This window comes from Orycteropus afer, unplaced genomic scaffold, assembly GCF_000298275.1.
Source record: "Orycteropus afer afer isolate SDZICR_OR568_19922 unplaced genomic scaffold, OryAfe1.0 scaffold00311, whole genome shotgun sequence".
Taxonomy (NCBI): Eukaryota; Metazoa; Chordata; class Mammalia; order Tubulidentata; family Orycteropodidae; genus Orycteropus; species Orycteropus afer.
Window position 1 is genome coordinate 2,281,097 of NW_006921898.1, and position 25,585 is coordinate 2,306,681.

The window sequence follows — 25,585 nt, forward strand, 5'->3', positions numbered from 1 at the left end:
ACAGGTGATAGTATGGGGGCCCCACGTGTGGCATCATCTCTCTGTGGTGGCTCAACTCCTGGGCCCTGACCTCCAGAGCTCCTGCTCTGCTCTGGTCTTGTCTCTGTGACAGCACCACATGTCCACTGGGCTGGACCATTTTCTATGAGCCTGCATGTCTCTTCTGTCATGTTCAAAGCAAGCAGGGCAGGGACAATACCCCTTTGCTCTTATGGATGAGGAAACTGAGGCCTGGAGGGAGGAAGAAGCCTGAGGTCACTTGGGGAGTTGGATAGAGTTGGAGCCCAAGGCTCCATGGGGCTAAAGCTTGGCACATCACCTGCTGATAAACTTTCTAAGCCCTCCTAATCCCTTATCCTTCAGGGTGGGCAGGGCCACTGAATAGCATGCCCTGGCATTGGGCTCAGCTAGGATGAGCTCGGTATCCCACCTTGTTCTAGGAGGCACGGGACAGGGTAGGACTCAAAGGTTTCGAAGGTTCTTCTGGTTCTAATATCCTGTGATTGATTGTCTCTAATTCCCCAACCCCTGTCAATCATGGGTGATGGATACTCGCTGGCCTGCCTGCATGTGTGTGTTTATCTTGGGGGGGGGATGTGTAGGCCTGGGGCCCGTGAGCTCACCCAAAAATAATGGGGCAGGAGGAAACTGCAGTGAGAGTGTCGTCTGTTGATCTGCTCTCTTGAGACCTACCCTCTCCCAGCCTTGGTTTCTTCCCTGGCCTTGGTCAGAGTGGGCCTTGTGAAGCTGCTCAGAGAGAACCCTGGACTCAGGATGAGTGTCACAGCAGACCAGGCAAGGAGTAGAGGGCCTGGTGCCCAGACAGGCTTGCTGATCCATTCTTACACTCCCAGGACTCCCAGCTTAGCTGCCTGCCTGGGCACGCATTCCTAGCCCTGTATACCTTTTCCCGAAGGGTGCTGTCAGCTGTGACACCCTGGCTCCTGCCTTTTCTAACTGCCCCTCTCCTCTCCAAGGTACTGGACCAGGACACAGATGCCATTGCAGTCCACGTCGTCCGGGTGCTGACCTGCATCATGAGTGGTTCCCCCTCGGCTAAGGTGAAGATGCTGTCATGTGGCCACGGTAGGGGTGGGTGGAGGTTAAGCTGACCTCATGTGCCCAGAACTGAACTAGGCAGACGTTATGAACCCTGCTCCCTATAGCAGAGCAAGTGACTATCCTGCCCTCCAGAGGGCAGCTCAAGTTACTGGGTGGGCATGCTCACTGGTCTGTCCTGGGAGCTAGGTAGCCTGGGCCAGGTCTGGGGAGGGAAAGACACCTGTGGGCTGACCACTGTCTGCAACCTTCTGATCTGGCTCCCACTAGCACTGAGACTCAGAGGCAGAGCTGGATGAGAGAGCCCCAAAAGATGAGGCTTCCTCCAGGGTTCCATGTGGTGTGAGTTTGTCATGGGCCCGCATACAGTGGTACCTACTTGATACTCTCTCTTTCACACAACTCTGCCCAGGAGGTGTTTAAGGAGCGCATCGGCTACCCTCATCTGCAGGAGGTTTTGCAGAGCCATGGCCCCACAACCCATCGGCTGCTGCAAGAGCTGCTCAACATGGTGAGGGCAGAGGCTGAGGTCAGGGTCCCCAGAGCAGCCAGTCTGGCTATGGCAGGGGTCAGGGCCCCCACAGAAGGTGAGCTCTCTGCCTGGGAGGGTCATGCTGACTGTGGCCAGTACGCAGTGTGACCTGTGGCCCAACCACATGTGTCAGTCTCACTGGAGTGAGTATTCAGGCCTGCATGAGGCCCTGGAAGCCTCTGCATGGAGGATCATTCTTGGAACATGCAGTTGGGGTTTGGCCAATCCAGGCCAAGAGCAGAGCCTCAGGGTCGGGGAGGTCAGCAATGCTAAGTGTCTATTGTTAGTAGTGAAGCTCAAATACAACCTGTGAACAGGATGGGGTGGTGCTTATTGCTTTCCCATGCTGTAGGCAAGTAAACTGAGGCAGGAAGTCCCACTGTTGGCAGGGTGGCCTGTGCTGTGCCACAGTTGCCTAAGGACTGTCACGTTCTCTCCACCCACAGGCTGTGGAGGGTGACCACAGCATGTGCCCGCAACCACCAATCCTCAACGAGCAGCCATTGCTGGTGCTCATGCGGTGGCTGCCATCACTGCCCACAGCTGAGCTGCGGTTCTTCCTAGCACAGCGCCTCTGGTGGGTCTGCGACAGCTGCCCTGCCAGCCGTGCCACCTGTGTGCAGGCGGGCCTGGTGGGCTGTCTGTTGGAGACCCTCAGCACAGGTTGTGCCTTGGGGGCCCGCTGCCAGGAGCACCTGTTGGCACTGCTGCAGGCATTGGGTAGTGTGTCACTGAGGCCCTTGGAGCTGCGTCGCCTGCTGCAACCCCCTCCAGGACTGGACTTGGGGCCAGGTGGAAATGAGGCTGAGGATGCCCGGCACGCAGGTGCCATCATCCGTGCATTGTCAGGCATGGCCCGACGCCAAGGTCCTGCCCGTGCTCTGCGCTACTTTGACCTCACGCCCAGCATGGCTGGCATCATGGTGCCCCCTGTGCAGCGCTGGCCTGGGCCCAGCTTCACCTTTCATGCCTGGCTTTGTCTGCACCCCACGACTATAGTGCCTGCCCCAGCCCCCACACGTCCACTCCAGCGAAAGCAGCTGTATAGGTGGGTGACAGCCAGGGGTTGGGACATGGTACCGGGGGAGCAGGAGCACAAGCAGATGTAACTGGCTTGGCCTGCCCCTAGCTTCTTCACCAGCAGCGGCTCAGGGTTTGAGGCCTTCTTCACGGCAGCTGGGACCCTAGTGGTGGCTGTGTGCACCCGGAAGGAGTATTTGACCATGAGCCTGTCTGAAGTGTCCTTCACTGACTCAGCCTGGGTGAGCCCCCTTCTGCTCGTGAGGTGCAGAAGGCGTGAGGGGTGCCAAGCCCCAACCCACAGCCTGACGTCATGGCCTCTGTTCTAGCACTGTGTGGCCATCGTTCATGTGCCTGGGCGCCGGCCCTTCAGCCAGAATCTGGTCCACGTCTACAAGGATGGCCATCTGGTCAAGACAGCACCACTTCGCTGCCCCTCTCTCAGTGAGGTATGCCAGGCAGGGTTTGGGGGCCTTGGGCTTAGTGGGGAGACTTGGTGCAGAGTGAGCTGGGTGTGGCCTCGAGTCTCTGTGTATTCTCCCCGACAGTGTTCAGACGTCAGTGTTTGGGGTGTGTGCATCTGTGGGGATGGAGGTGGATGCAGGTGGGGGGATGGAGGTGGAGCCCCAGGCTTCGCTGTGACCTAACCACTCCTGGCTCTGCAGCCCTTTTCCTCTTGCTGTATTGGCTCTGCTGGGCACCGCACCACGACTACCACCACAGGGCTGCCTGAGCCACCAGTCCCTGCTGCCTTGGCTCACACTCACCCCTCGCTCACCCGCTCCCAGTCAGTCCCGGCCTCCACAGGACTGGGCTGGGGGTCCGGGCTGGCGGCACCCCTGCAGGAGAGCAGCATCAGCTCCACCCTCGCAGGCACACAGGACACTCGGTGGGGCAGCCCCACGTCCCTGGAGGGTGAGCTGGGGGCTGTGGCCATCTTCCATGAAGCCCTACAGGCGGGGCCCCTGAAGGTCCTGTGTACTCTGGGTATGTAGCACCCTCTACCCTGCCCACCCCAGCCCCTACCCCATTGTCCCTAAGACCCAGGTGACTGGGACTTCTAAGGTGCCCAGGCCAGACACTAGGGGTCCAGGGATGGGAAGGCATCTCTGGAGGTCTGTCCTCCTGTCATACAAAGAAGAGGCAGGCTCTGGATGGTATTTGGCCAGAGGCTCAGCCATATCTGAAGCTCTTGGCCACCCATAGGGCCCAATGAGATGGCACCCTTCAAGCCAGAGGGTGAACTGCATGAGCTTGGCACCAAGCTACTCCTCCATTACTCACCTCAGGTATGGGGGTGGGGGTGACTCCCACACCCCATTTGCCTGCCCCCACCTCTACCTGCCCTTTCTGACCTGCTTGCCCCTTTGTCCCCAGGCCTGCAAGAACAACATCTGCCTGGACCTGTCCCCTGGCCACGGGCTGGATGGTCGCCTGACAGGCCATAGAGTGGAGACCTGGAATGTAAAGGTACGTATGTGTGCATGTGTGTGCAAGAGGCACACGTGTGTACAGGGAAGTTTGAGGTGCTGGGCTATAGTCTAGGAGGGTTGCCTGGATCTGGATTCCCAGGCTGGAGAGTCTGCAGGGTAGAGCAGGGTCCCAGTGGAGAGCAACCGGAACCTGGCTGGGAGCTGCCCTCTCACTGCTGCCCCCTGCCTTCAGGACGTGGTGAACTGCATAGGGGGCATGGGTGCCCTGCTGCCCTTGCTGGAGCGAGTGGCCGCACAGCCTCAGGAGGCTGAGGCAGGCCCAGCCGAAACACACGACCTCGTGGGACCCGAGCTAACCTCTGGTCACAACACCCAGGGCCTACTCCTCCCACTGGGCAAGTCCTCAGGTAAATGTCCCGGGCACCTGGGCTGGGAAGGGGGACAACATGACAGCAGGGAAGGGAGGACTAGAATGCTTGAGGTCTCTAAGATCACCAACAGGCCCTTGACACACACCTGTCCCCTTCCTGGTGGCTGGCAGAGGCGCGGATGGAGAAGAACGTAGTGGCTGCTTTTCTGCTGATGCTGCGGAACTTCCTGCAGGGCCACACTGTGAACCAGGAGAGCCTGGTGCAGTGCCAGGGGCCTGCCATCATCGGAGCCCTCCTGCGCAAGGTGTGGCCTTCGGGGTGGTGGGGAGCAGGCAAGAGGGGTGCTCTGTCTGACCAAGGGGATAGGGTAAGGGACCTAGGCAGGTGAACCTAGTACCTGGTCTGTCAGGAAATGCCCAGCAGAAGGGGCATTTGATTAGGGCTTTGGAAGTCTGGACAGGTTTTGTCTGACAGGGTCTAGGGAAAGGGCAGTCCGCAGAGGGGATGGTACAGGCAGTCCAGCCTGGGGCAGTGCAGAGGGCCAGCACAACAGGCTGAGGAGCTTGCACTTAGGAGGTAGCAAAGACCCATACAGGTTTGCAGCAGGGTGGTCATGGTCATGTATTTGCCCGTCTGCCTATGCAGGGAAGGGTGGAAGCTGAAGCGGGGGGGCCTGCATGGCACACAGGCACGGCCCTAACATCTTACTCTGTTCCATCTTCTACCCCAGGTGCCACGCTGGGCCATGGACATGAATGTGCTTATGTCCACCCAGCTACTGATGGAGCAGGTGGCGGCTGAGGGCTGTGGGCCCCTCTTGTACCTGCTCTACCAGCATTTGCTCTTCAACTTTCACCTCTGGACCCTCAGCGACTTCACTGTGCGCCTCGGTAGGTGAGGGCATGGGGGTAGGGGTTGGTTGCAGGATGGGTGGTAGAGGTTCTAAGATGACTGGCCCTGGGAGGGCTCAGGGAACATACCTGCCTGGGAGGAGGGGAGGGGTCTGCAGGTATACAGCTTTGCCCTGGGGCCCTGAGACCTCTGCTGACACCCACTTAGGCCACATCCAGTACCTGTCCAGCATAGTCCGTGAACACAGACAGAAGCTGCGGAAGAAGTATGGGGTCCAGTTCATCCTTGATGTTCTGCGCACCCACTACAGGTGAGGGTGGAGGGGAAGGTGGGCCTTGGAGGACTGACATTGGCCCCTGAGCTTGCGGACAGGGCCGTTCCCACCCTTAGCTCACCTGCCTGCTCTTTCTGTTCTCTCCCCTCTGCACTTTCTGCTCCTGGACCTGGGTGGGTACGCGCCTACTGGGACCGGCCCAGCCCGCAGCGGGAGCGCCCCCTTGTGTCTGATGAACTGCACACTGTGCAGACCTCGCTCCTGGGCCTGGCTCGGGAGTTCCTGGTGCGGAACTTCTCCACTGATGACATGCAGGTCGTGCTAAGCTTCCTGGCTGCCACAGGTGATGATGTCCAGGTAGGCTGAAAGTTGAGTAAGGGTGAGGGTGAGGTTGAGGGCCAGGTGAGGGCTGGGGTATTGACCACATGTTGGGTGCCTATCCCTAGGTGGTAGGCACACTGGATCTACTGCTGGCGCTGCTGCACAGCTCACCAGCACAGGAGCCGCTGGCAATCTTTCTGTTGGAGCCTGGGAACCTTGAAGTGCTGCTGGCACTGCTGGTGCGGCCAAGATCACTGCCTCTGCTACCAGACCGTGTCTGTAAGGTACATCCTACTCATCCCCTGGCCCCGGCTTGCCATTCACTGTGGCCCCTGCCTGGGCTCTAGGAGAGGGTGCCACAGGCCTGGGGCCAGTGGATAAAGCTGCCTTCTCAGGCCTTTCCTGGAACCACACACCTGCATGGTGACTTCCCCTCTTATGGTAACGATACTCTTTCCCCCTCAATAATATCTGTACAGATCCTGCGAAGACTGCAGCAGAACGAGCGCTTGCCTGAACGGAGCCGCCAGCGGCTCCGGCTTCGAGAGTGTGGTCTCCAGGGTCTCATTGCCTGTCTGCCTGAGGGGACTATTTCCCCACAGCTCTGCCAGGGCCTCTGCAAGCTGTTTCTGGGGACAGGTACAGTCTGGTTGGGGCCAAGAGGCAGGCCAGGTGAGAGGGTGACATGCATGCAGGAAACAGGGCAGGTGGGGATGAAGAAGGTGGCAGTAGAGGGGCCAGAGCTGAGCCAGCAGGGGAGCCCAGCTCTCTTCCCACCCCCACTGGGGTCGGTCCCTCAGGGTTCTCTGTTGTCCTTCCAGATAGCCTGAACCTGTCAGATCTGATGGCCATCGTGCAGCTGTCCCTCCAGGCTGACCTCAGCATCCGCCTGGACATTTGTCGCCAGGTGAATGTGGGAGGTGAAAGCTTGGGGTGGGTGGGAGACTTCTACTTTCAGGACTGTATTTTGTTTGCCTATGTTGAGGGGTCTCTGGAGGCCTCTCCTGCAAAGACCTCAGGACAAGGGGTCTCTGGAGGCAGATGGTCGAATGAGTCCCTCACTGCTGTGCTTTGACTCGGCAGCTCTTCCACCTCATCTACCAACAGCCAGACATAGTGCGGCTTCTGGCCCGCCAGGTTGGCTGGCAGGACATGCTGACCCGGCTGTATGTCCTGGAGTCCACCACAGCTGGTGCTCCCCCACCCTTTCCCCTGGATCCACCTACCTCTCCAGAGCCAACCCTGCACAAGCTACCTACTGAGTCACCTGCAGAGCCTTCCGACGTCTTCCTGCCCTCAGAGCCCTCCTGCCCTGACCCGGATGCCTTTTATCAGGCTCTCTCCCCATTCTGCACCCACTTTGACCTGGGCCTGGAACGGGCCAGTGTGGGCTCCAGCAATACTGCCGGTGGGGGCAGCAGCAATGGGACTCTGACTCCAGCCAGCCAGCCTGGCACACCCTCTCCGCTGGATGGGCCACGGCCCTTCCCTGCTGCCCATGGCCGCCACAGCTCCAGCCTTTCCAATGTGCTGGAGGATGGCAGCCTCCTGGAGCCCATCGTTAGTGGGGATGACACCTCAAACACCAGCAACCCTCAGGTGAGGCAGCACCACCCCTGCTGCATGGTGCTGTGTTGCACTCTGAGGAGGATGCCTTTGGCATATGGGTCTGGCAATGTTGGCTCTGCAAATGTGAGGCCCTGTCTAACACCAGGGCTGTAGCTGCCAATTGAACCCAGTGCTGCCCCATTGTTGCTCTCATCTATAGTTGTGTTCCCAAGTGGGGTCCCAGAATAGGATGGTCATGGTGAACCAGTATGGGAGTGCTGACCAGGCTTCCCAAGGGCCTCCAAGAGAGCCTATAGCACAGAGACCATATAGAGCCTAAGGGAAGCAGAGCAAGAATCCTGGGTTGGGGTTTGCAGGAGGGTCTCATTCTATGGGGTTCTTCCAGAGAATTCTGAGATAGTTCATAGGATCAGGATTGCGGGTTAATTTTGTGAACTGCCTCATGTCCTGGTACTCCACTGAGACCCCAGGATTCCCCCCTTCAATTCAGATAGTGTCTGAGGCAACTACACCATTCTCCCAGGTTTTCAGTGCTGGGCTGACTTTTGGCTAAATCCTTTGGCCCCTGTTGTTCCTAATAGAGAACAGGCACGGGGCATTGAGCAGGATGGTGCAGGGGTCAGCCTCACTCCCTCCCTCCCCAGCTCAGAGCTCACACCCCTGACCTGTGCCCACAGCAAACCTCTGAGGAGGAGTTATGCAACCTGCTCACCAACGTGCTGTTCTCAGTGACCTGGCAGGGCGTGGAAGGCAGTGATGAGACTGCTTGGCGGGAACGGGGCCAGGTCTTCTCAGTGCTCACCCAGCTGGGGGCCTCAGCCACACTTGTGCGTCCACCAGACTACATCAAGCGCAGGTGAGAGGGCAACTTGGGAGGGCGAGGGGCCTTGGGATACCTGGGGACAAAGAAGGTAGTCAGGTAGATACCTGAGTCCCTTGCCTACCCACAGCCTCCTGGAGATGATGCTAGAGTCAGCCCTGGCCGACATCAAGGCAGCCTCACTGGGGGTCCTGGCCAGCCTCACCCAGCAGGTGCTTTGGCTGTTGCGCCTGCTGCAGGACTTCCTGTGTGCCGAGGGCCATGGCAATCAGGAGTTGTGGAGTGAGAAGGTGGGATGGGTTGGTGGGGTGTTTGCTGCATGAACATCCCGTGTGCTTGAGCACCTGCTGGCCTCGGGCTGGGGAGGTGGCTGAGTGCATGCATATAGTCGTGTGCCTCAGTGTCAGAGCTGGGCTAATAAGGTGAATGGCTGTGGACATGCTGTCTGTGAGCGTGAACTTGGCTGTGTACACAATCCTTCTTTACCCTACCTGTCCCCTGCCCACACCTTTCCTTGGCTCCCTTCCCATGGGCTTCTGGCCTTGCCTGGTGACGTGTGCCAGTTATGTCATGTGTGGCAGCTCTTCGAAGGCGTATGCAGCCTGCTTGATCGCCTGGGGGCCTGGCCACACCTGGCCAATGGCACAGCAAATCTCCGGGAGATGGCACAGATCGGTCTGCGCCTGGTGCTTGGCTACATACTGCTGGAAGACCCACAGGTGAACATGCTGAGCACTCTTTTGGGGGTAGGGGCAAGGATGGAAGAGGCAGGGAGGGGATGACAGTTGTAGAGAGCTCCAGGAGAGGCTGAGCTACACCCACACCTCTCCTCCCACAGCTGCATGCCCAGGCCTACGTGAAGCTGCATGCACTGCTGCAGACTGCAGTGCCTGTGCGCCGTGAGGAGGCCTGCTATGTGCTTTCTAAGTTGGAGGCAGCTCTGGCGCGAGCACTGTATACCTCCTCTGAGACAGCAGCCGGAGGTGTGGGGTCCCCAAATCCAGCTGCTGTGGCTTCAGAGCGTTGCTCATGGCTGGTGCCCCTGGTGCGCACACTGCTGGACCGTGCCTATGGGCCACTGGGGCTGCAGTGGGGGCTGCCCTCCCTGCCACCCACCAATGGCAGCCCCACCTTCTTCGAGGACTTCCAGGCCTTTTGTGCCACACCTGAATGGCGCCTCTTCATTGATAAGCAGGTACCTAGAGTGGGGGCTGGGGACAAGAATTGGGAGGTGGGGGCCACATTGAACATGTGTCTCTTCTCCTTGCCCAACCCTCCAGGTGCAGCCCACCATGTCACAGTTTGAAATGGACACGTATGCTAAGAGTCACGATCTCATGTCGGGCTTCTGGAACGCCTGCTATGACACACTCATGAGCAGTGGGCAGCGGCGCCAGCAAGAGCGTACCCACAACCGGCGGGCCTTCCAGGTGGGTGGCCCAGGGTGGGGGGCGGGGTGCTGCTCTATACAGTGTGCCTGGTGGAGAAGGCTGATGGAGCAGAGTGGAGAGATGGCAGAATAGACAGCAGCCAATGGGACTGACTTGCCTTCCCTCCCTCCCATCGTCTAGGAGCTGGTGCTGGAACCTATGCAACGGCGCACTCGCCTAGAGGGGCTTCGCTATGCAGCTGTGCTGAAGCAACAGGCGGCCCAGCATTCCACGGCCTTGCTACACTGGGGGGTACTGTGGTGCCAGCTCTCTAGCCCCTGTGGAGCATGGGCACTGAGGTGGGTGGGACTCCGGGCAGAGTCAGGGTTTGAGGGGCGGGACTTTGTAGGCAGAGATGGAATATAGAGAGCCAGACTTCATTTGTACTGGGTCTTGGGTGGGTCACTGAGGCTCTAGAGGGATGAGGAGGTCAACAGCCTTCTACCCGCCTGTGACTACCACTGGGGACATACTCACAGGGACCCTCCCACCCCCCGCTGGAAGCTGTCCAATGCTGAGACATACTCCCGAATGCGTCTGAAGCTGGTTCCCAACCATCACTTTGATCCTCACCTGGAAGCCAGTGCCCTTCGGGACAACCTGGGTGAGGAGCTGTTCTGAGCTGGTTCCACCCAACCTCACATGCCTCTCCTGCTGAACTCTGGCTGAGTGTCCTTATCCACACTGCAGGGGAGGGCCCTCTGACACCCACCGAGGAGGCCTCACTGCCTTTGGCAGTGACCAAGGAGGCCAAGGTCAGCACCCCACCCGAGGAGCTGCAGGAAGACCAGCTAGGCGAGGATGAGATGGCCGCACTGGAGATGGCGTGAGTGGCACCTGGCCTGCAGCCCCTTGAGAGGTCTGACAAAGGGGTGCATAAGGGGTCTGGAGGTCAGATCTCTGCCCCAGTGCACGTGTGTGTGCATGCCTGCTATGAGATTAACTCCCCAGTCCATTTCTTCTGTTGTCAGACTCAACACCCTGAAGGAACTGACCAAAATTAGGTGGGAATGTTTGGGAGAGTCTTTTAGTAGGGTTGCTGGTGGTTCCTTACTGGCTGGGCACCCAAGAGAAGATTGAGAAATATGGACCAGACTAGACTGGAGCCCACAGGAATGGGCAAGAGCTGGGCTGGGGAAGTAGGGAACAGGGCAAGATGTTCAGAGGCTGGGGAGAGGGTGGGTGGGGGCTGAGGCTTGTGGATGATAGGCCCTGGGCAGCTCCTCTTCAAGGCATGAGTGTGTACACCTCATGCCATGGATGATGTTCTGGGAATATGGCTCTTGGGTGTGTTGGGTGGGGGTCCCTGAGCCTAGAGCCTGAGGTGGGTGCTGGTCTGCAGGATGGAGGCAGCGGAACTGGATGAGCAGCGTGAGAAGCTGGTGCTGTCGGCCGAGTGCCAGCTGGTCACAGTGGTGGCTGTGGTCCCAGGGCTGTTGGAGGTGACCACACAGCACATGTACTTCTACGATTGCAGCTCTGAGCGTGTGGAAACCGAGGAGGGTGCGGCCTGGTGGAGCGAGTCGGGGGGATGGCAAGGGATGGCTGGGATCTGGGGCAAGTGACTCCCATACCCACTACTCGTCCCCATAGGTATTGGTCATGACTTCCGGCGTCCACTGGCCCAGCTTCGGGAGGTCCACCTGCGGCGTTTCAACTTGCGCCGCTCAGCTCTTGAGCTCTTCTTCATCGATCAGGCCAACTACTTCCTCAACTTCCCTCGCAAGGTGGGTGGGACACCAGCCTCATCCCTAAACCAGACCCCAAGTCTGCCCAACTGCATCTCAACCCCGACCCTGCTCCCTTCCATCCTACCCCACACCCAGGTACGGAACCAGGTGTACTCATGCCTCCTGCGTCTGCGGCCCCCCGCCCAAGGCTACCTAGGCAGCCGCTCACCCCAGGAAATGCTACGTGCTTCAGGACTTACCCAGGTGACAGCCTGAGGTGTGAGGTGGAGGGTTCTCAGGACCTTAAGAAGAGGGAGTGCTAGACAGCCCAGCTGGCTCACCTCTTAACCTGCCCCTGCCCCCAGAAATGGGTACAGCGTGAGATATCCAACTTCGAGTACTTGATGCAACTCAACACCATTGCGGGGCGGACCTACAATGACCTGTCTCAATACCCTGTGGTGAGAGCCCCATCCACTCACCTACCCACTGTCTCTGGTCTGTCAGCCCTTGTTTCACCAAGTGAGGTACTTGCCGGTGTGCTGTGCCATGAGCTTGGTGTTGGGTTGGGTGTGCAGTGCTGTCTGAGACCTAGCCTCTGATCCCTGCCATGCTCCCTAGCTCCCTTCCCTGCCCCTTTCCCCTCCTTTTCAGGCCTCTGTTCTCCCCAAAGGAATCCTTTCCCAAGACAGTCCATCCTGCCCCTTCAATTGGTACTCCCCTGGGGGACCCATGGACCCTGTGACTGTCTTCCTGAGGGTGAGGGCAAGGCAGGGTGGGAAGGTAGGCTGACAGGACCCTTATGCAGCCCCTGCCTGGGTGGGCGGCCAGTTCCCCTGGGTCCTGCAGGATTATGTGTCCCCAACCCTGGACCTCAGCAACCCAGCTGTCTTCCGGGACCTGTCCAAGCCTATCGGTGTGGTGAATCCCAAGCATGCCCAGCTCGTGAGGGAGAAGTGAGCTCGTGGGCAGGGCTGGGTTCAGGGGGGTGGGGACGGGCAAGGGGTGAGCGTCTGCTGACTTCCCCTGACTCATGGCCTCAGGTACGAGAGCTTTGAAGATCCGGCAGGCACTATTGACAGATTCCACTACGGCACCCACTACTCCAACGCAGCGGGTGTGATGCATTACCTCATCCGCACTGAGCCCTTCACTTCCCTGCATGTCCAGCTGCAGAGTGGCCGGTGCGGCCTGGTGTGGGTGTTGGAGAGCAGTGGTAGGGGCAGGCGGGGGTCCTCTAGACATCTTGGGCCTGCCTCTGGCTCTTTTCCCCTGGCCACACCTCTCCCTCCCTGTCACTGTTCTCCCACCTCACCTTAGCCCCTGTGCCCTCCCCAGCTTTGACTGCTCTGACCGGCAGTTCCACTCAGTGGCTGCTGCCTGGCAGACCCGCCTAGAGAGCCCCGCTGATGTGAAGGAGCTCATCCCAGAGTTCTTCTACTTCCCTGACTTCCTGGAGAACCAGAATGGTAGGAACGAGGTGCTGGCAATGGTAGTGGGGGATATGAGGGTGGAGGGCACAGGCTTGGGTGGCAGGGAAGTGGGTGAGGATGGCACAAGGGTGCAGCTCACCTGGCCCCTGTGCTAGGCTTTGACCTGGGCTGCCTCCAGCTGAGCAATGAGAAGGTGGGTGATGTGGTACTGCCACCATGGGCCAGCTCTCCTGAGGACTTCATCCAGCAGCACCGCCAGGCTCTGGTGAGGAGGTGACCACACAGACCGGAGGGCGGCCAGGAGTGAAGGGTCATGGTACAAGTGAGTGGTCTCTGGAAGAACTGACCACTCCCTCCCCAACACCAGGAATCAGAGTACGTGTCTGCCCACCTGCATGAGTGGATCGACCTCATCTTTGGCTACAAGCAGCGGGGGCCTGCAGCTGAGGAGGCCCTCAATGTCTTCTATTACTGCACTTATGAGGGTTAGTGGTGTCCTGGATGCAGTGAGGGCTGAGGACAGGTGAGGAAGAGTGAATGCAGACAACACAGAGGGAAGACTGATAGTACTACCTGCCTGCCCAGGAGCTGTGGACCTGGACCATGTGGCAGATGAGCGGGAACGGAAGGCTCTGGAGGGCATTATCAGCAACTTTGGGCAGACCCCTTGTCAGCTGCTGAAGGTAAGGCTTGCTTGGAGAATGCCCATGGATCAGGGATGCCTCTGCTGGGATGCCGACTGGCCACTCACCCACAGGAGCCACATCCAGCCCGGCTCTCCGCTGAGGAAGCAGCCCATCGCCTTGCACGTCTCGACACTAACTCTCCTAACATCTTCCAACACCTGGACCAGCTCAAGGCCTTCTTTGCGGAGGTAAGAGGGCAGGGCCTCAACTTCTACCCTGCCTTCACCAACGTCTTGGGGCAGCTGGGAAGTCTGAATTGAGGTCACTGATTTTAGAAAAAAGAACTAAATGTGAGAGGAGTGGAGGGGGGTTGTCCTCTTTGTGAGGGCCAGGACAAGGTGTTGACCCACCTAAATATCTTCTGAAAGCCTTAGGGAGAGATCTAGCTTGGGGCACCCTCCCTCATGTTCTTGCCTGCACCCAGAATATTGCCTCCAGCCTTACTGGTTTTTAGGCTCCCCTAATGTACTTGGCTGCTGACTGAAACACTGGAGGTTAGAGTCTAGCATGACACACCTCAGAAGAAAGGCTTGGTGATGTTCTGAAATATCAGCCACTGAAAACCCTGTGGAGCACAGTTCTACTCTGACACACACAAAGTTGCCATGAATCAGAATCGACTCTATGGCAGTTGATGTCCTGTCCCCTGGTGCAGGCTAAGGGGACATGGAGTAATGGGATGAGAGGAACAGGACCAACCTTGAGACTCCCGAAGGATCTTCCTTGTTTTGGCTCCTCTCTCATTTGTCAGATGCCAGTTTCTCAGGGGGGAACTCTGCCTCTATGATTCCTAGCCTGTGGTCCCTGGGGGTTGAGGGCAGAGGAAAGGGTGCTACCTCAGGGAGCAGATAGTGCAGTGAGGGTTCCTGCTGGCCACTTGGCAGAGCCAGCCCTCCACTCTGTTCTACAGGTTGTCAGTGATGGTGTACCCCTGGTGTTGGCCATGGTCCCCCATCGGCAACCCCACTCCTTCATCACCCAAGGCTCTCCAGACCTGTTGGTAAGTGCAGTGGATGGAGCCCCACCTTAGCTCCGTATCTCCCCTGACTCTGTCTGTAATTTACCTCTCCCTGCTCTTCCCTGAAGGTGACCGTGAGTGCCAATGGGCTGCTGGGCACCCATAGCTGGTTGCCCTATGACCGCAACATAAGCAACTACTTCAGCTTCAGCAAAGACCCCACCATGGGCAGCCCCAAGTAGGACATGGGGCTGTGGGTAGGGGTCATTTCCCTACCTGATCAAACTGCAGGCTGGTTGCTGGGGAGAGGTCTGGCCAAGATCCCTGAGGGCCTGGGTCTCTCCTACATGGCCTGGCCTCACCTATCATCCCCCTTCCCTGGGTCAGGATGCAGCGACTTCTGAGTGGCCCATGGGTATCAGACAGTGGTGTGAGTGGGCAAGCACTGGCAGTGGCCCCCGACGGAAAGCTGTTGTTCAGTGGTGGCCACTGGGATGGCAGCCTTCGAGTGACTGCATTGCCCCGTGGCAAGCTATTGAATCAGCTGAACCGTCACCTTGGTAAACAGTCTAGGAGTGGGTGAGGATGAGTCATGCAGGTGGGGCATTGAGGGTGGCTAGGGAGAGTGTGTGACTACTGTGTTCTGCCTGTTCATTCTTCATGCAGATGTAGTAACCTGCCTTGCACTGGACACCTGTGGCATCTACCTCATCTCAGGCTCCCGGGATGCCACATGCATGGTGTGGCAGCTTCTGCAGCAGGTATGCCTGGTGGGCAGCCCATGATGGTTTCCATAGCCCAGACCTGCAGCCCATCTGCCCCTTAGTGAGCCTCCAATCCTGCCCCCATATTCTCTTTCCCTCCATTATTGTGAGCAAGGCTTTAGCTCCATAACCCTCCAGCTTACTGGCACTGGCCTTGCTCTCCTGAGCCTGTCTCCTGGGGGCCAGGTTGGTGGGATGCCCAGAGTCCTGAGCCAGCTCCGGCTCCCCACAGGGTGGTCTGTCAGTAGGGCTGGCATCAAAGCCCTTGCAGGTGCTATACGGGCATGAGACCGCAGTAAGTTGTGTGGCCATCAACACGGAACTCGACATGGCTGTGTCTGGATCTGAGGTGTGCATATGAATGTGCCCTGGGGAGGGCGGTTTGCTGGGCACTGCCCCTGGAGCTCAGAGGCCCCTGCCTAGCACCCTAAGCTACCTTCCTGCAGGATGGAACTGTGATCATCCACACTGTACGCCGTGGTCAGTTTGTGGCAGCACTGCGTCCCCCAGGTTCCACACTGCCTGGACCTGTGTCCTACCTGGTGCTGGGATCTGAGGGCCAGATTGTGGTACAGAGCTCAGCACGGCAGCGTCCAGGGGCCCAGGTACGAGGAGGGGATGCCTAGCAAAGGCACATGGGTGGTAGGGATTCTGTCCTTGCTGACACCTGATTCCTCCAGGTCACCTACTCCTTGTACCTGTACTCAGTGAATGGGAGGCTGCGGGCTTCTCTGCCCCTGGCAGAGCAGCCCACAGCCCTGGCTGTGACTGAGGACTTTGTTCTGCTGGGCACAGCCCAATGCACTTTGCACATCCTCCACCTGAACAAGTGAGCCCCACCACTTACGGATTTATGGCCCCTCAGGGTGGTGGTCATTGGTAGAGGATACTAGGGAGTACCACCCTTCGCCCCCTCCAGTTGACCCACATACTCTTTAAATGTCCATGGGCACAGTCTTCAAGGCCTGTTGCCTGTCCCCTCATTCCTCAATGTGGAGATCTTGCCCTGGGCCTCCCTTATCACACAGCTGTGGGAGATGCCCTTCAGGATCAGTTTAGCCATCCTTAAAATTTAGCCATCCTTAAAATGTCCAGGAACAGGTGGGCTCCTCTTCAGGCATGTGGGAGGAAATAGACACAATTGTCAATTGGAAGTCTAGGCCCCTTGTGAGTTTCTGTTTATCTGCCCACCCCCAGACTGCTCCCAGCCGTGCCTCCCCTGCCTATGAAGGTGCCCATCCGTAGTGTGGCTGTGACCAAGGAGCGTAGCCACGTGCTTGTGGGATTGGAGGATGGCAAGCTTATCGTGGTGGGCGCGGGACAGCCCTCTGAGGTGAGGATAAGGGTAGAATGGGCCTAGCATGGGGTGAAATGGGGTGGCCCTAGCTGACTCCACACCCTCCCACTCCCACCAGGTGCGCAGTGGTCAGTTCGCACGGAAACTGTGGCGGTCTTCACGGCGCATCTCCCAGGTGTCATCCGGGGAGACAGAGTACAACCCTAGTGATGCGCGCTGAGGGCCTGCCCAGCCCAGCTGCTCAGGCCCGGCTCCCGGCGGGTCCCGCCCCTGGAGGCCCCGCCCAGGAGTCGGCGGGAACGCCAAAGAGGAGGCAACTTAGCGGCAGTTGGCCCGTGCTCTGGGGGTGGGCGGGGCCCCACCCTCACGCCCAGCTCAGGGATTGGTGGGGGAACTGTCACTCCAGAAGTCCTGTCCCTCGCCGGCAGAGGGGTTGCCCTGAATCCCATCTGGCCTCGTAAGGCCAAAGCAGCACTTTTTGCACAGTCTGGGGCGGGGATTCTCCGCTCCCGAACTCCCCCGTCCCGGTGAAGCACTGGGGCCGGGCCGTGGCCTTAATTCCTGAAGGCGGCCCGGCTCCTCCATTCTTGGCAATAAACTCGGCCTAGTTTTGTAGCTGCTTTGCCTCTGTGATCACTACCTCGAGGTCTCTGCCTTTTGGTCCATCCCGGCTCGTGTTCCCCAAGCCCACGACTCCCTCCCGGGTCGACTGGCCCCCCTCGCGTGGCATCTGCTGACTTGGGGCCTCAGTTTACTCAGCCTCACTGCCCCTGGTCCTCTGGTCCGCGCACCTAATCTGTCCCGCGCACCGACGTCTCTTCCCGGTTCGTAGTTTCTTTGCAGCCTCAGTCCTTCACTGTGTCCCGGCTGCCCGGCATTCATGCGTTCCCGCCAACCCCGTCTAGTATGGGCGTGTGGGCGGGGCCACCCAGGGTCGGGTGCCGGGGGTGCTCCTGCCTAGCCCCAAGAGGCCCACGGTAAAGACTGGGGGCGGGTCTTCCTCCTCCGCCTCCGTCGGTCTGGTTCCAACCCCAGAGTGCCCTTCCCGCCCCCAAGCCTCCTGCCCCCTTTTCCATCGATCCCTAGTCCCGCCCTGCGTCGCTGGCTCGCGTCTGAGGCGGAACAGAACCTGGCCTTCATAGGGATTCCGCACGGTCTTTCACGCCCGTGCGCTCGCTCAAGGGGACCCGAGCGGCCTAAGACGCCCCAGCCCCGCCAGGCTGAGCAGATTCTGGGACTCACGCAGGGGCGGACGCCTCAGGTTAGGAAGGGGTAGGGGACAGAACTCTGGGTCTTGCTGGGCAGAGGGAGCCAAGGGCTCTTTCTGTTCCCCACCTCGAGACTCGCGGCCCTGTGGGTATTGTGTGTCATGGGGCTGGCGCTTTTTGGGATGTGGGTGGGGAGTCAGGGTAGATTGGACTTGTTGGGTGTTACGTTGTGCATGCATATTTTGTGGGTCTGGGGATAGGGGAAGGCTCCAATCTTGCAGTTCGGAGTGGGGTCTGGAGAACCTTAGGCCTGTCTGCTGCTGCTGCTGCTGCGAGGTCACAAGCTAGCCCACCAACCAGGACCCCTCATGTGGGAGGTCATACAAACGTACACACCTCACATGGGGCAAGGGACACCTTGGCCCAGAGCCACTTGGCCATATCGGTGGCTTGCACTTAGCCACACAAATAGGCACAGGGCCTATAGGGAAGTGAGATTGGAGTGGACTGTGCTATGTTTGTGAAGTTGTGGATGTTGGAGAGTTACAGGGCCTTTCCTTGGGTCATCTTCTCTGTCCCTTCTTTATGCAGATACCCTCTCACCCAAACCTGGGGCCCCTCTTCCTCAGGCCTCAGGAGGTGGGTGCCAGCAGGTTTGACTTTGCAGGTCCTCATGGGTACTCAGATGAGTGACCCTATCTTTCAGGTTTCCAACCTCCAGGTCCTCTTGCAATACCAGGTAAGACAGGACTAGGGGCCCTCTGGCATCTCCTCTGCCCTTGGTGAACACACCAAGGTACCCTTCCCTGTCAGCCTCTGAGCAGGAGGTAAGGGCTGGACACTGACCCTGGAAGCAGGGGTGAGAGCACTGTCACTTCAGGAAGTGCTGCCTTGGGGCCTTAGGTGTTGGGTTCCTGGGTTAATGTGGAGAAGCCTGGGAGTGAGCCTTCCACCGGCCAGTCTCTCTGCCCGTCTCTTTGGCTGGACTCTGGCTGAGGTGGAGCTGGAGGAAATGTCTTCCTGGTCCTCCTCTGCCATCCTTGGACTCACACCAGGTGTTGCTAAAGTCTTTAAGACATGGTGGTTTTTAACCTCCATCCTGGGCTGCACCCTGGTCCTTCTGGCTTTGACCACCTGGAGGTCAGCTCTGTCAGGGATCTGACCTTCGCCCCATCTGACAAAGGAAACGGGTCCAGATGGGAGGAGGAGGAGTACCAGCTCCAGAGTGAATCAGGATGGAGTGATGTGGCAGGGCAGGAAGGCAAACTACGCAAGGAATTTATGATGTCAGGCCTGAGCTTTCCCCCCCTGGTCATCTGGACTCAGAAGCCTTTCAGCTCCCTTGTCGGGGCTCTGCACATGGCACTCCAACCCCTTTTAAAGATGTAGTTCCAGAGGTCCCTGCCTGGCAGCAGAGCCATGCTTCACAACTCCAGCCACAGGGAGGACATGGCCCATATAGGTAAGCACCTCTCAATCCACATCTTAGGCACTAGGCAGGCTGGAAGGTACCTCAGCTGGATGGGTCACATACAAGCCCAGTCACAGGCTCTCGAGTTCCCATTCCTTGTGCCCTGTTTGTACTAGGTTGGGAGGACAGCTGCCTCCCAGGCAGAAAAAAAATAGCATTTACTTCTAGTTGTTTTACTTTGCAGACATTTATAAGGTCTGTGCGCAGATCCCTAGGTACTAACATGAATCAATAGGCTCTCACAGCCCAGACCTAGTAGGAGATAGGACACATAGTTTAGTACAGTGGTACCAAAAGCCAAACCCAATGCTGTTGAGTCGTGCCCGTGTCATGGTGACCCATGTGTTACTTAGTAGAACTAAGTTTTCTTGGCTGTAATCTTTTTTAAAAATACATTTATTGAAATATAATTTATGTCGGGGCCGACTCGATAGCACATAACAACAACAACAACAATTTATGTACAGTGAAATACACAAAACTAAAGTGACCTGGGTCAATGTTGGCTGCAATCTTTATGGAAGCAGATTGCCAAGCCTGTCTTCCGTTGTGCCACTGAGTGGGTCTGAACTGCCAACCTTTCGGTTAGTAGTTAAACACAAACTGTGCCACCCAGGGACCCTAGGTCATAAAAGGTAATGCAGTTTTCCATGGAAGATAAAAGAGGTGCATTGGGAGTCAGGAAATGGAGAGATCTGGGAGATCAAGAAAGGCTTCCCAGAGAAGGGGATTTCTGTCCATTTATCAGATGGAAAAGGTAGAACAGCAAAAGCAGCATAGGAAAGCTGGACACATCTGGGAAGTGCGAGGTGTCCAGAGTGATAAGCAAGGGGAGGCTGTAGGAGATGAGGGTGGGAAAATGGGCCAGTCAACTTGCTTCTTCAGTTATGACCTTTTGACTCTATGCAGTGAAGACTACTGTTTTCAAATCTTAGGCAGCAGGGCCTATGTGAAGTGGATCAGAAATCCTAGGCTTGGTTTCTTGCCCCTGACATTGTCTGTCCTTTTCCTCCACAGAGAAGATCCTGATGGGGCAGGACAGGGAAGGGGTGTGGGTGGGGGCAGGGGGAGCCCTGACCCCCAATACCTCTTCCCCATTCCCCCCTGAGCCTCCAGGGGCCTCAAGCAGCATCATCCCAGTCTATTGTGCCCTCCTGGCTGCTGTGGTCCTGGGTCTGCTGGCCTACGTGGCTTTCAAGTGGTAGGTGGTCTGGGCACCGCCCTGTGGCACCCCCTTCCTTGTCTGGACTCCCAGCCAGCTCCTCCTGTCTTGGAGAAGGTGGAACCAGGCTGGCAGGTACCCCTGCTCCCTACAGCTGGCGTTCACATAAGCAAAGACAGCAGTTGGCTAAGGCTCGGACTGCAGAGCTGGGGGCCCTTGACAGGGACCAGGTGCGTGAGGACAGCAGTATCTTCCTGGACTCTCCAAGTGGCCTGGAACCCTGCATCCTGAGCCACGGTGAGTCCTTCCCCAGTATAGTCTTTGTGGCTCAGCCTTGCTCTACTGCCCAGGCCCTTGTCTGACCCTCATGTTCTGTCTCACATCACAGGGTCAAATCCTGAGCTTGGCTGCCGACTTTACCTTCATCTCCCTCGGCAGCAGCAAGAGGAAGTGGAGCGGCTCCTGGAGGTGCAGGGTGAACCCGATAAGGGTTGGCAGGGCCTGGCTGGCCGTCTGGGCTATAGGGCTGAGGCTGTGGAGACCCTGGCCCAGGGCCAAGCTCCAGCCTACACTCTACTGAGGGACTGGGCTATCCGGGAAGGCAACAGAGCCACCATCCAAGTACTAGAGGATGCCCTGGCTGCCATGGACCGTGAAGATGTGGCCCAGGTCCTGAGCCCCCTGGCTGAGGGCTGTCCTGTGGTATGAGCTATGCCTCTACATCCTGGCCTCTCAGGCAACCTGCTCTAGTGCTCCCACCTCCCCTAACTCCCCATAAACCTTCCCTTCTTAGCCTTTCTGGCACTGTGGGTGTCAGCCTGCTGTGCTCCCCAGAAACACAAAAGATCTGGCAACTACTCATCTTCCCTTGTTCTATCCTTCTCTGGGACAGGGACCAGGATTAGAGGGAGTAGGTAGTGAGGGGGTGGTCCTACCTTCCTGTTTGTTCCCCTCTTTAACCTAAGCTGTTTTTGCTACTTTTGTATCCTGTATTAAATGAGGCTTTGGACTTTGGTGCTGGCTCCATCTAGTTCCTTGGGCCTGTGAGGCAATTGAGGGTATTAGGCAGAGGCCCAGAAAAGGGCTGGGGCCCTAGGGTGGCAGACAGCATCCTCCCATAAGACTCTTGGGCTTTGACAAAAGCACAGTCTGGAGTCATGTCCTGGGCCTGTCATTCATTGGTTTTATCATGTTTGGAAGCTGTTCGCCTTTCTGAGCTTCAGCTTCCTTAGCTGGCAACAAAAAAATGGTGTGTTCAGTGGGCTCCGCTAGCCCTAAGACTCCCAGGTTGGTACTGAGGAGCCCTGGACTTGAGATCATTTTCCTGACGCATGCTGTGACCAGCATCAAGGCAAGGCTGGAGGCAGGCTGGTCCTGGCAAGCTAGATACCAAGGGCCGCTGGATGAGAAAAAGAGTTTTCCTTACAACACCCCCACTCCAGGCTCTGGCGAGAGTTACAAACACACTTCACAACTGCTTATGTGGACTCCATACAAGCCAAGGATGAGTGGGTGGGGTGTCTCACACACCTGAAAGGCAGGTCACGACAGGGCAACTGCAGCCAAGCCATCTGTACTCCACACATGCCCACCCTGAAGGCAGGAGCCAGGTAGACTGACTACTGTGCTGAGGGGGGCATGAGAGCAGACAGACCCTGCCTATGAAGAAACAATGGCTATGGAGTCCCTGGTATCTATCAGAGGATTCAAAAAGTACAGCCACTTCCTGAGCAGGTGGGAGATCTAGTTGTTGCCCAGTGATTCACTTAGAACCCCAGGACAAATCCTTTCCCCTTGCTGCAGTGAGTTGCAATTGGCTGTTTTCTGAGTACCAAAGTCATCACAGGATATTAGTTCTATTATTCTCAAAAACAGTTCACTAGGGTTGCTTAACCCTATAAACTGTCCTTCAAATAAAGACAAGAATAGATACCTTCATTCTGAGATGACCCTTGGACAATAACCCTGATGATCAGGAGGGAAAGCAAGGATGGTGGCCGCAAAGCTACTGAGGATTGGGCCAGCAATGAATGTGAACTGAAATTCTGCATCAAGAACTGGAAAGAGTTTCCAGATTAACTGGTACCCCTTATCACCACCTGGGGGATTTGAACCTAAGGGTGTCAGTGGGTAGGGGAAAAGGAAAAAACTTTGTCCTGCCTTCTTAGCTCCCTCATCACCACCTTTTAATGACTTTAGTATTCTTGGAAAATCTGAAAGCAAAAACTTCAAGTCAACCATGAGTTTGAGTGCCAGTACATGTGACTTGCACCCCTCTAGTGCAGTCCCAACCAAAAGGGAGGTTTAAGCACATTCAGACATTCTCTGCAACAGACACAACTGAGAAACGTCAGAGGGTTAAGTCAATTATGATTCATTCATTTGATATTTAATAATATGCTTCTGTTACATTTTGAAGACTGCAGTATCATGGGAAAATATTTCAGGTTTTTAAGTAGCATGTCTGATGATCCTGATGTCAAAAATAGGGAGTCTTTTAACAGTCCCTTTAAAACAAAGACGGTGGATGAGTTACTGAACTTTTCATTTAAGCAGTGCCAGTTCCCGTGCCTTAGGGTTGTGAGGATCAAATGAGCTCAATCCTAAACCTCAAATGCTCAAAACAAACCAAACTCACTGCCATCGAGTCCGATCGATCTACTCAGCGACCCTTCCCTTTGGTTTCTGAGGCAGTATCATTATGGAAGTAGATTACCCAACCTTCCTTCAGCTCAGCACAGTGCTATCAGGCAGGCAGTGTTCTAAGTACTATCCCCTCAGGCAGTTTTGGCAAATCACAGCCTGGGCTTGCTTGCCTCTTTCCCAAAGGCATTGGCCCTTGTGAGCAACAGGGGGGATCAGACTTTTTACAAAGAAGGGCCCCAGTCTGGCCTGAAGCCCTTAGGCCTCCTCACTGCTCAGACAACTGGCCCATGGGGGAGAGGGGAGGCCTCCACCTAGCACTGCAGTCTCCAGCAAATTGTCCACGCTGGCCTCTCCTGTGCTGTAACCCTTTATAGGAGTCCTATCTTGGGTTCCAGAGGAAACCAAACATCAAAGCAGCATTCTGGTAGGTTTGGGGAGCCTCTGAAAGGAAGAAGCTCAATGGCTCTCTCCAGCCAGAAGGCTTGAGGGGGAAACCCGTTTACTTTTCTCTTGACTGACCTGTTAACCACTATGAAGAAGCCCAGCACCTGGGAGACCTCAAGGTGCTTTCCTTTGCTCTGTAGTCTGTCCAAGTAGACCCCATCCTTGAGCACAGCCACAAAATCCCAAGCCCACAAGTGTCAGTCACAGGGGGACCTATGAGGAACAAGGACTGTGATAAACTAATCTCAAGGATTAATCTTGGATTTGAAGTTTAGGTGCCACACACCTAAAGCCACCGTGTGTCCCTTTTCTCTCCAATGATACCACTATACAACAAGCATGCTTATGTATGAGCATACCAACTCTTCCCTAACCCACTTACACTCATATCACAGCTGATTAACTTTTAAGGAAAACACATGCCAAGTTCTTTAATTGATTTTATTTTTTACATAAAAAGTTCAGTAAAAATTGGATAAAGTAAAGTGATTTTAAGCAGTAAATCAATCTTATCAACATAGCACAAGGCTGGCCAAAACCACAAGGCAGCCTGCTTTGGAATATTTACATGATAACAAATTAAACCTTGCAGGAGAACTTAAACCATCCTTACAAAGTCGTCTTCTGATGCTAGCACGTAGAAGCTAAAAGCAAAACAAAAACCAAACAAAACCCAGGAAAAAAAAACAAATTATTTTCAATATATTCACATATACATTAAAATATAATACAGATCGTCAGAGTAAGGGGGTTGTGGGAGGGATGCGCATGGGTCTGTGCGCTGACAGCACCGCCGAGGAGGAGACCCAGGTTTGAGAGTGGGGGTCAGGCCTGGGCTAGGGTCTCAGAGGGAGGGGTCTTCCCTAAACCCTTGCTTCTGGATGGCTTCTAACTGCACCCCCAGCAGCTCACAACTAGGGATCACTTGTAGATTGGAATTCATTTTTGTGGCTTTCAGCTGAAATCCGCAGGGTTTGAAATTCCCCAGGGTGACGTGTCATCAGTAGCACAAGCCCTGACAGTGGGTAGGGCAGAGAGGGCCCACAGGATTTCTTCTCCCTAGAGTCTGTCCCATGCTGCCTTCACACCCTTGCCCCATTATTCACTCCAATTCAGTGTCCTCTTTGGGTTTGTAAACAGCCCCAAACTTCTGCATGTACTTCTTAATGTACTCCTTGGTTTTGTGTTTCACATTCTCATTGCACTCCAGGTCCTCAGGATTCTTACAGTACTTCAGCTCCTTATTCATAACGCCATGAGTCAGCTGTCCAGGCACAGGAAGAGAGACTAGTCACCAATCAGAGTAGAAATAATATGCGGGGGCTGTGGGGGCACCTGGGGCTGGGATGGTAACCCAGCCTACTATACTGCCCTAAGGCCCTTCACACCAGACACGGACTTGAATAAAGGGTAGGTGGGGACAGACTGCTGCTTGTATTATCAGAAAGGAGACACTCATAGCTTTGGAAATTTTTGAGAACTTCTACTTTTGAATGACAGGTGCTCCTTCCACCTTCCCTCCCATTTCCAGGGTTCTGAGCCCTGGCACTAGCAAGGAAAACTACACTTTCTTTGATGAAAGCGGCCTTCGTCAAAGATGAAGCCCAGAACACTAACAGAGCAGAGGCTGAGAGAGTACCTTGCGAGCTAGGTGTTTGAAGTCTTCAGTTGTGGTAATTCTTCCCACTTTGCAGTCAGGTTTCCGGTAAGGGTTCAGGCACTGGACGATAAACTGGGACATCTGGAGGCACAGGAAAAGAGAACACACTGCTCAATAATCCAGAGAGAAACAAACTGTGTTGAACACATAATTTAAAAAGGAAGCAGCATGTAGAGCCAGCCAATCCTTCTCTTTTTCTCTCTCAGAGAAAGAATACTAGTATTCCAGTAGGATGTAAGAGCAAAGGATCCTGGCTCAGTCCTGAAAGGGAAAGAGCACTGATGGACTGTATGAGCCTAAGTCAGAGCATGGGAAGGAGTGATCTAGCAGCAGGACTTCACTGCCTAGGTTTCAGCCAATGAATCTGGTGCCCTCAGCATAAAGCTCCTATAGCTAGAGTTCCCTGGCCCCTGAGGGAGGAAAGAGCAGGTGTTTCAGGATATCTAGGAGGAAACCCAGGCACTTTGTTGTTGAAGGTCACTTAGTTTCTGTAAGTAGTACACTT

The 25,585-nt window shown here is 56.2% G+C and overlaps 3 protein-coding genes across 3 annotated transcripts in view; 2 read left to right on the forward strand and 1 right to left on the reverse strand.

The window, feature by feature from the left end:
* Positions 1-16,709, forward strand: part of NBEAL2 (neurobeachin like 2) — a 29,973-nt gene extending 13,264 nt beyond the window's left edge. Inside the window, exons 11-54 of the mRNA XM_007951752.2 lie at positions 978-1,061; positions 1,472-1,570; positions 2,038-2,639; positions 2,721-2,853; positions 2,941-3,060; positions 3,277-3,598; positions 3,818-3,900; positions 3,989-4,081; positions 4,277-4,451; positions 4,586-4,719; positions 5,146-5,305; positions 5,475-5,577; positions 5,745-5,898; positions 5,988-6,146; positions 6,342-6,501; positions 6,684-6,769; positions 6,946-7,461; positions 8,109-8,287; positions 8,382-8,541; positions 8,833-8,970; positions 9,090-9,446; positions 9,532-9,681; positions 9,823-9,980; positions 10,161-10,285; positions 10,372-10,507; positions 11,024-11,184; positions 11,275-11,615; positions 11,717-11,812; positions 12,183-12,307; positions 12,395-12,535; positions 12,690-12,820; positions 12,940-13,049; positions 13,152-13,269; positions 13,370-13,467; positions 13,542-13,658; positions 14,381-14,470; positions 14,557-14,666; positions 14,816-14,988; positions 15,095-15,189; positions 15,425-15,541; positions 15,639-15,797; positions 15,873-16,021; positions 16,390-16,525; positions 16,608-16,709. Coding sequence (XP_007949943.1) covers positions 978-1,061; positions 1,472-1,570; positions 2,038-2,639; positions 2,721-2,853; positions 2,941-3,060; positions 3,277-3,598; positions 3,818-3,900; positions 3,989-4,081; positions 4,277-4,451; positions 4,586-4,719; positions 5,146-5,305; positions 5,475-5,577; positions 5,745-5,898; positions 5,988-6,146; positions 6,342-6,501; positions 6,684-6,769; positions 6,946-7,461; positions 8,109-8,287; positions 8,382-8,541; positions 8,833-8,970; positions 9,090-9,446; positions 9,532-9,681; positions 9,823-9,980; positions 10,161-10,285; positions 10,372-10,507; positions 11,024-11,184; positions 11,275-11,615; positions 11,717-11,812; positions 12,183-12,307; positions 12,395-12,535; positions 12,690-12,820; positions 12,940-13,049; positions 13,152-13,269; positions 13,370-13,467; positions 13,542-13,658; positions 14,381-14,470; positions 14,557-14,666; positions 14,816-14,988; positions 15,095-15,189; positions 15,425-15,541; positions 15,639-15,797; positions 15,873-16,021; positions 16,390-16,525; positions 16,608-16,709 — 7,155 coding nt within the window. The remainder of the gene's footprint in view (positions 1-977; positions 1,062-1,471; positions 1,571-2,037; positions 2,640-2,720; positions 2,854-2,940; positions 3,061-3,276; positions 3,599-3,817; positions 3,901-3,988; positions 4,082-4,276; positions 4,452-4,585; positions 4,720-5,145; positions 5,306-5,474; positions 5,578-5,744; positions 5,899-5,987; positions 6,147-6,341; positions 6,502-6,683; positions 6,770-6,945; positions 7,462-8,108; positions 8,288-8,381; positions 8,542-8,832; positions 8,971-9,089; positions 9,447-9,531; positions 9,682-9,822; positions 9,981-10,160; positions 10,286-10,371; positions 10,508-11,023; positions 11,185-11,274; positions 11,616-11,716; positions 11,813-12,182; positions 12,308-12,394; positions 12,536-12,689; positions 12,821-12,939; positions 13,050-13,151; positions 13,270-13,369; positions 13,468-13,541; positions 13,659-14,380; positions 14,471-14,556; positions 14,667-14,815; positions 14,989-15,094; positions 15,190-15,424; positions 15,542-15,638; positions 15,798-15,872; positions 16,022-16,389; positions 16,526-16,607) is intronic.
* A 2,407-nt stretch (positions 16,710-19,116) lies between these two features.
* Positions 19,117-21,038, forward strand: LOC103206309 (death domain-containing membrane protein NRADD-like). Its single transcript, XM_007951753.1, has 4 exons — positions 19,117-19,159; positions 20,186-20,369; positions 20,485-20,627; positions 20,719-21,038. The coding sequence occupies exons 1-4, from the start codon at positions 19,117-19,119 to the stop codon at positions 21,036-21,038; spliced, it is 690 nt and encodes a 229-aa protein (XP_007949944.1).
* Positions 21,039-24,522: 3,484 nt separating this feature from the next.
* SETD2 (SET domain containing 2, histone lysine methyltransferase) overlaps positions 24,523-25,585 on the reverse strand; it is a 199,066-nt gene continuing 198,003 nt past the window's right edge. Inside the window, 2 exon segments of the mRNA XM_042782420.1 lie at positions 24,523-24,684; positions 25,060-25,161. Coding sequence (XP_042638354.1) covers positions 24,523-24,684; positions 25,060-25,161 — 264 coding nt within the window.

Coding starts and splice junctions, on each gene's coding strand:
- LOC103206309 (XM_007951753.1), top strand. CDS start 19,117: ATGCTTCACAACTCCAGCCACAGGGAGGACATGGCCCATATAG. Junction 20,370..20,484: donor GCCTACGTGGCTTTCAAGTG/GTAGGTGGTCTG, acceptor TGCTCCCTACAG/CTGGCGTTCACATAAGCAAA. Junction 20,628..20,718: donor ACCCTGCATCCTGAGCCACG/GTGAGTCCTTCC, acceptor CTCACATCACAG/GGTCAAATCCTGAGCTTGGC.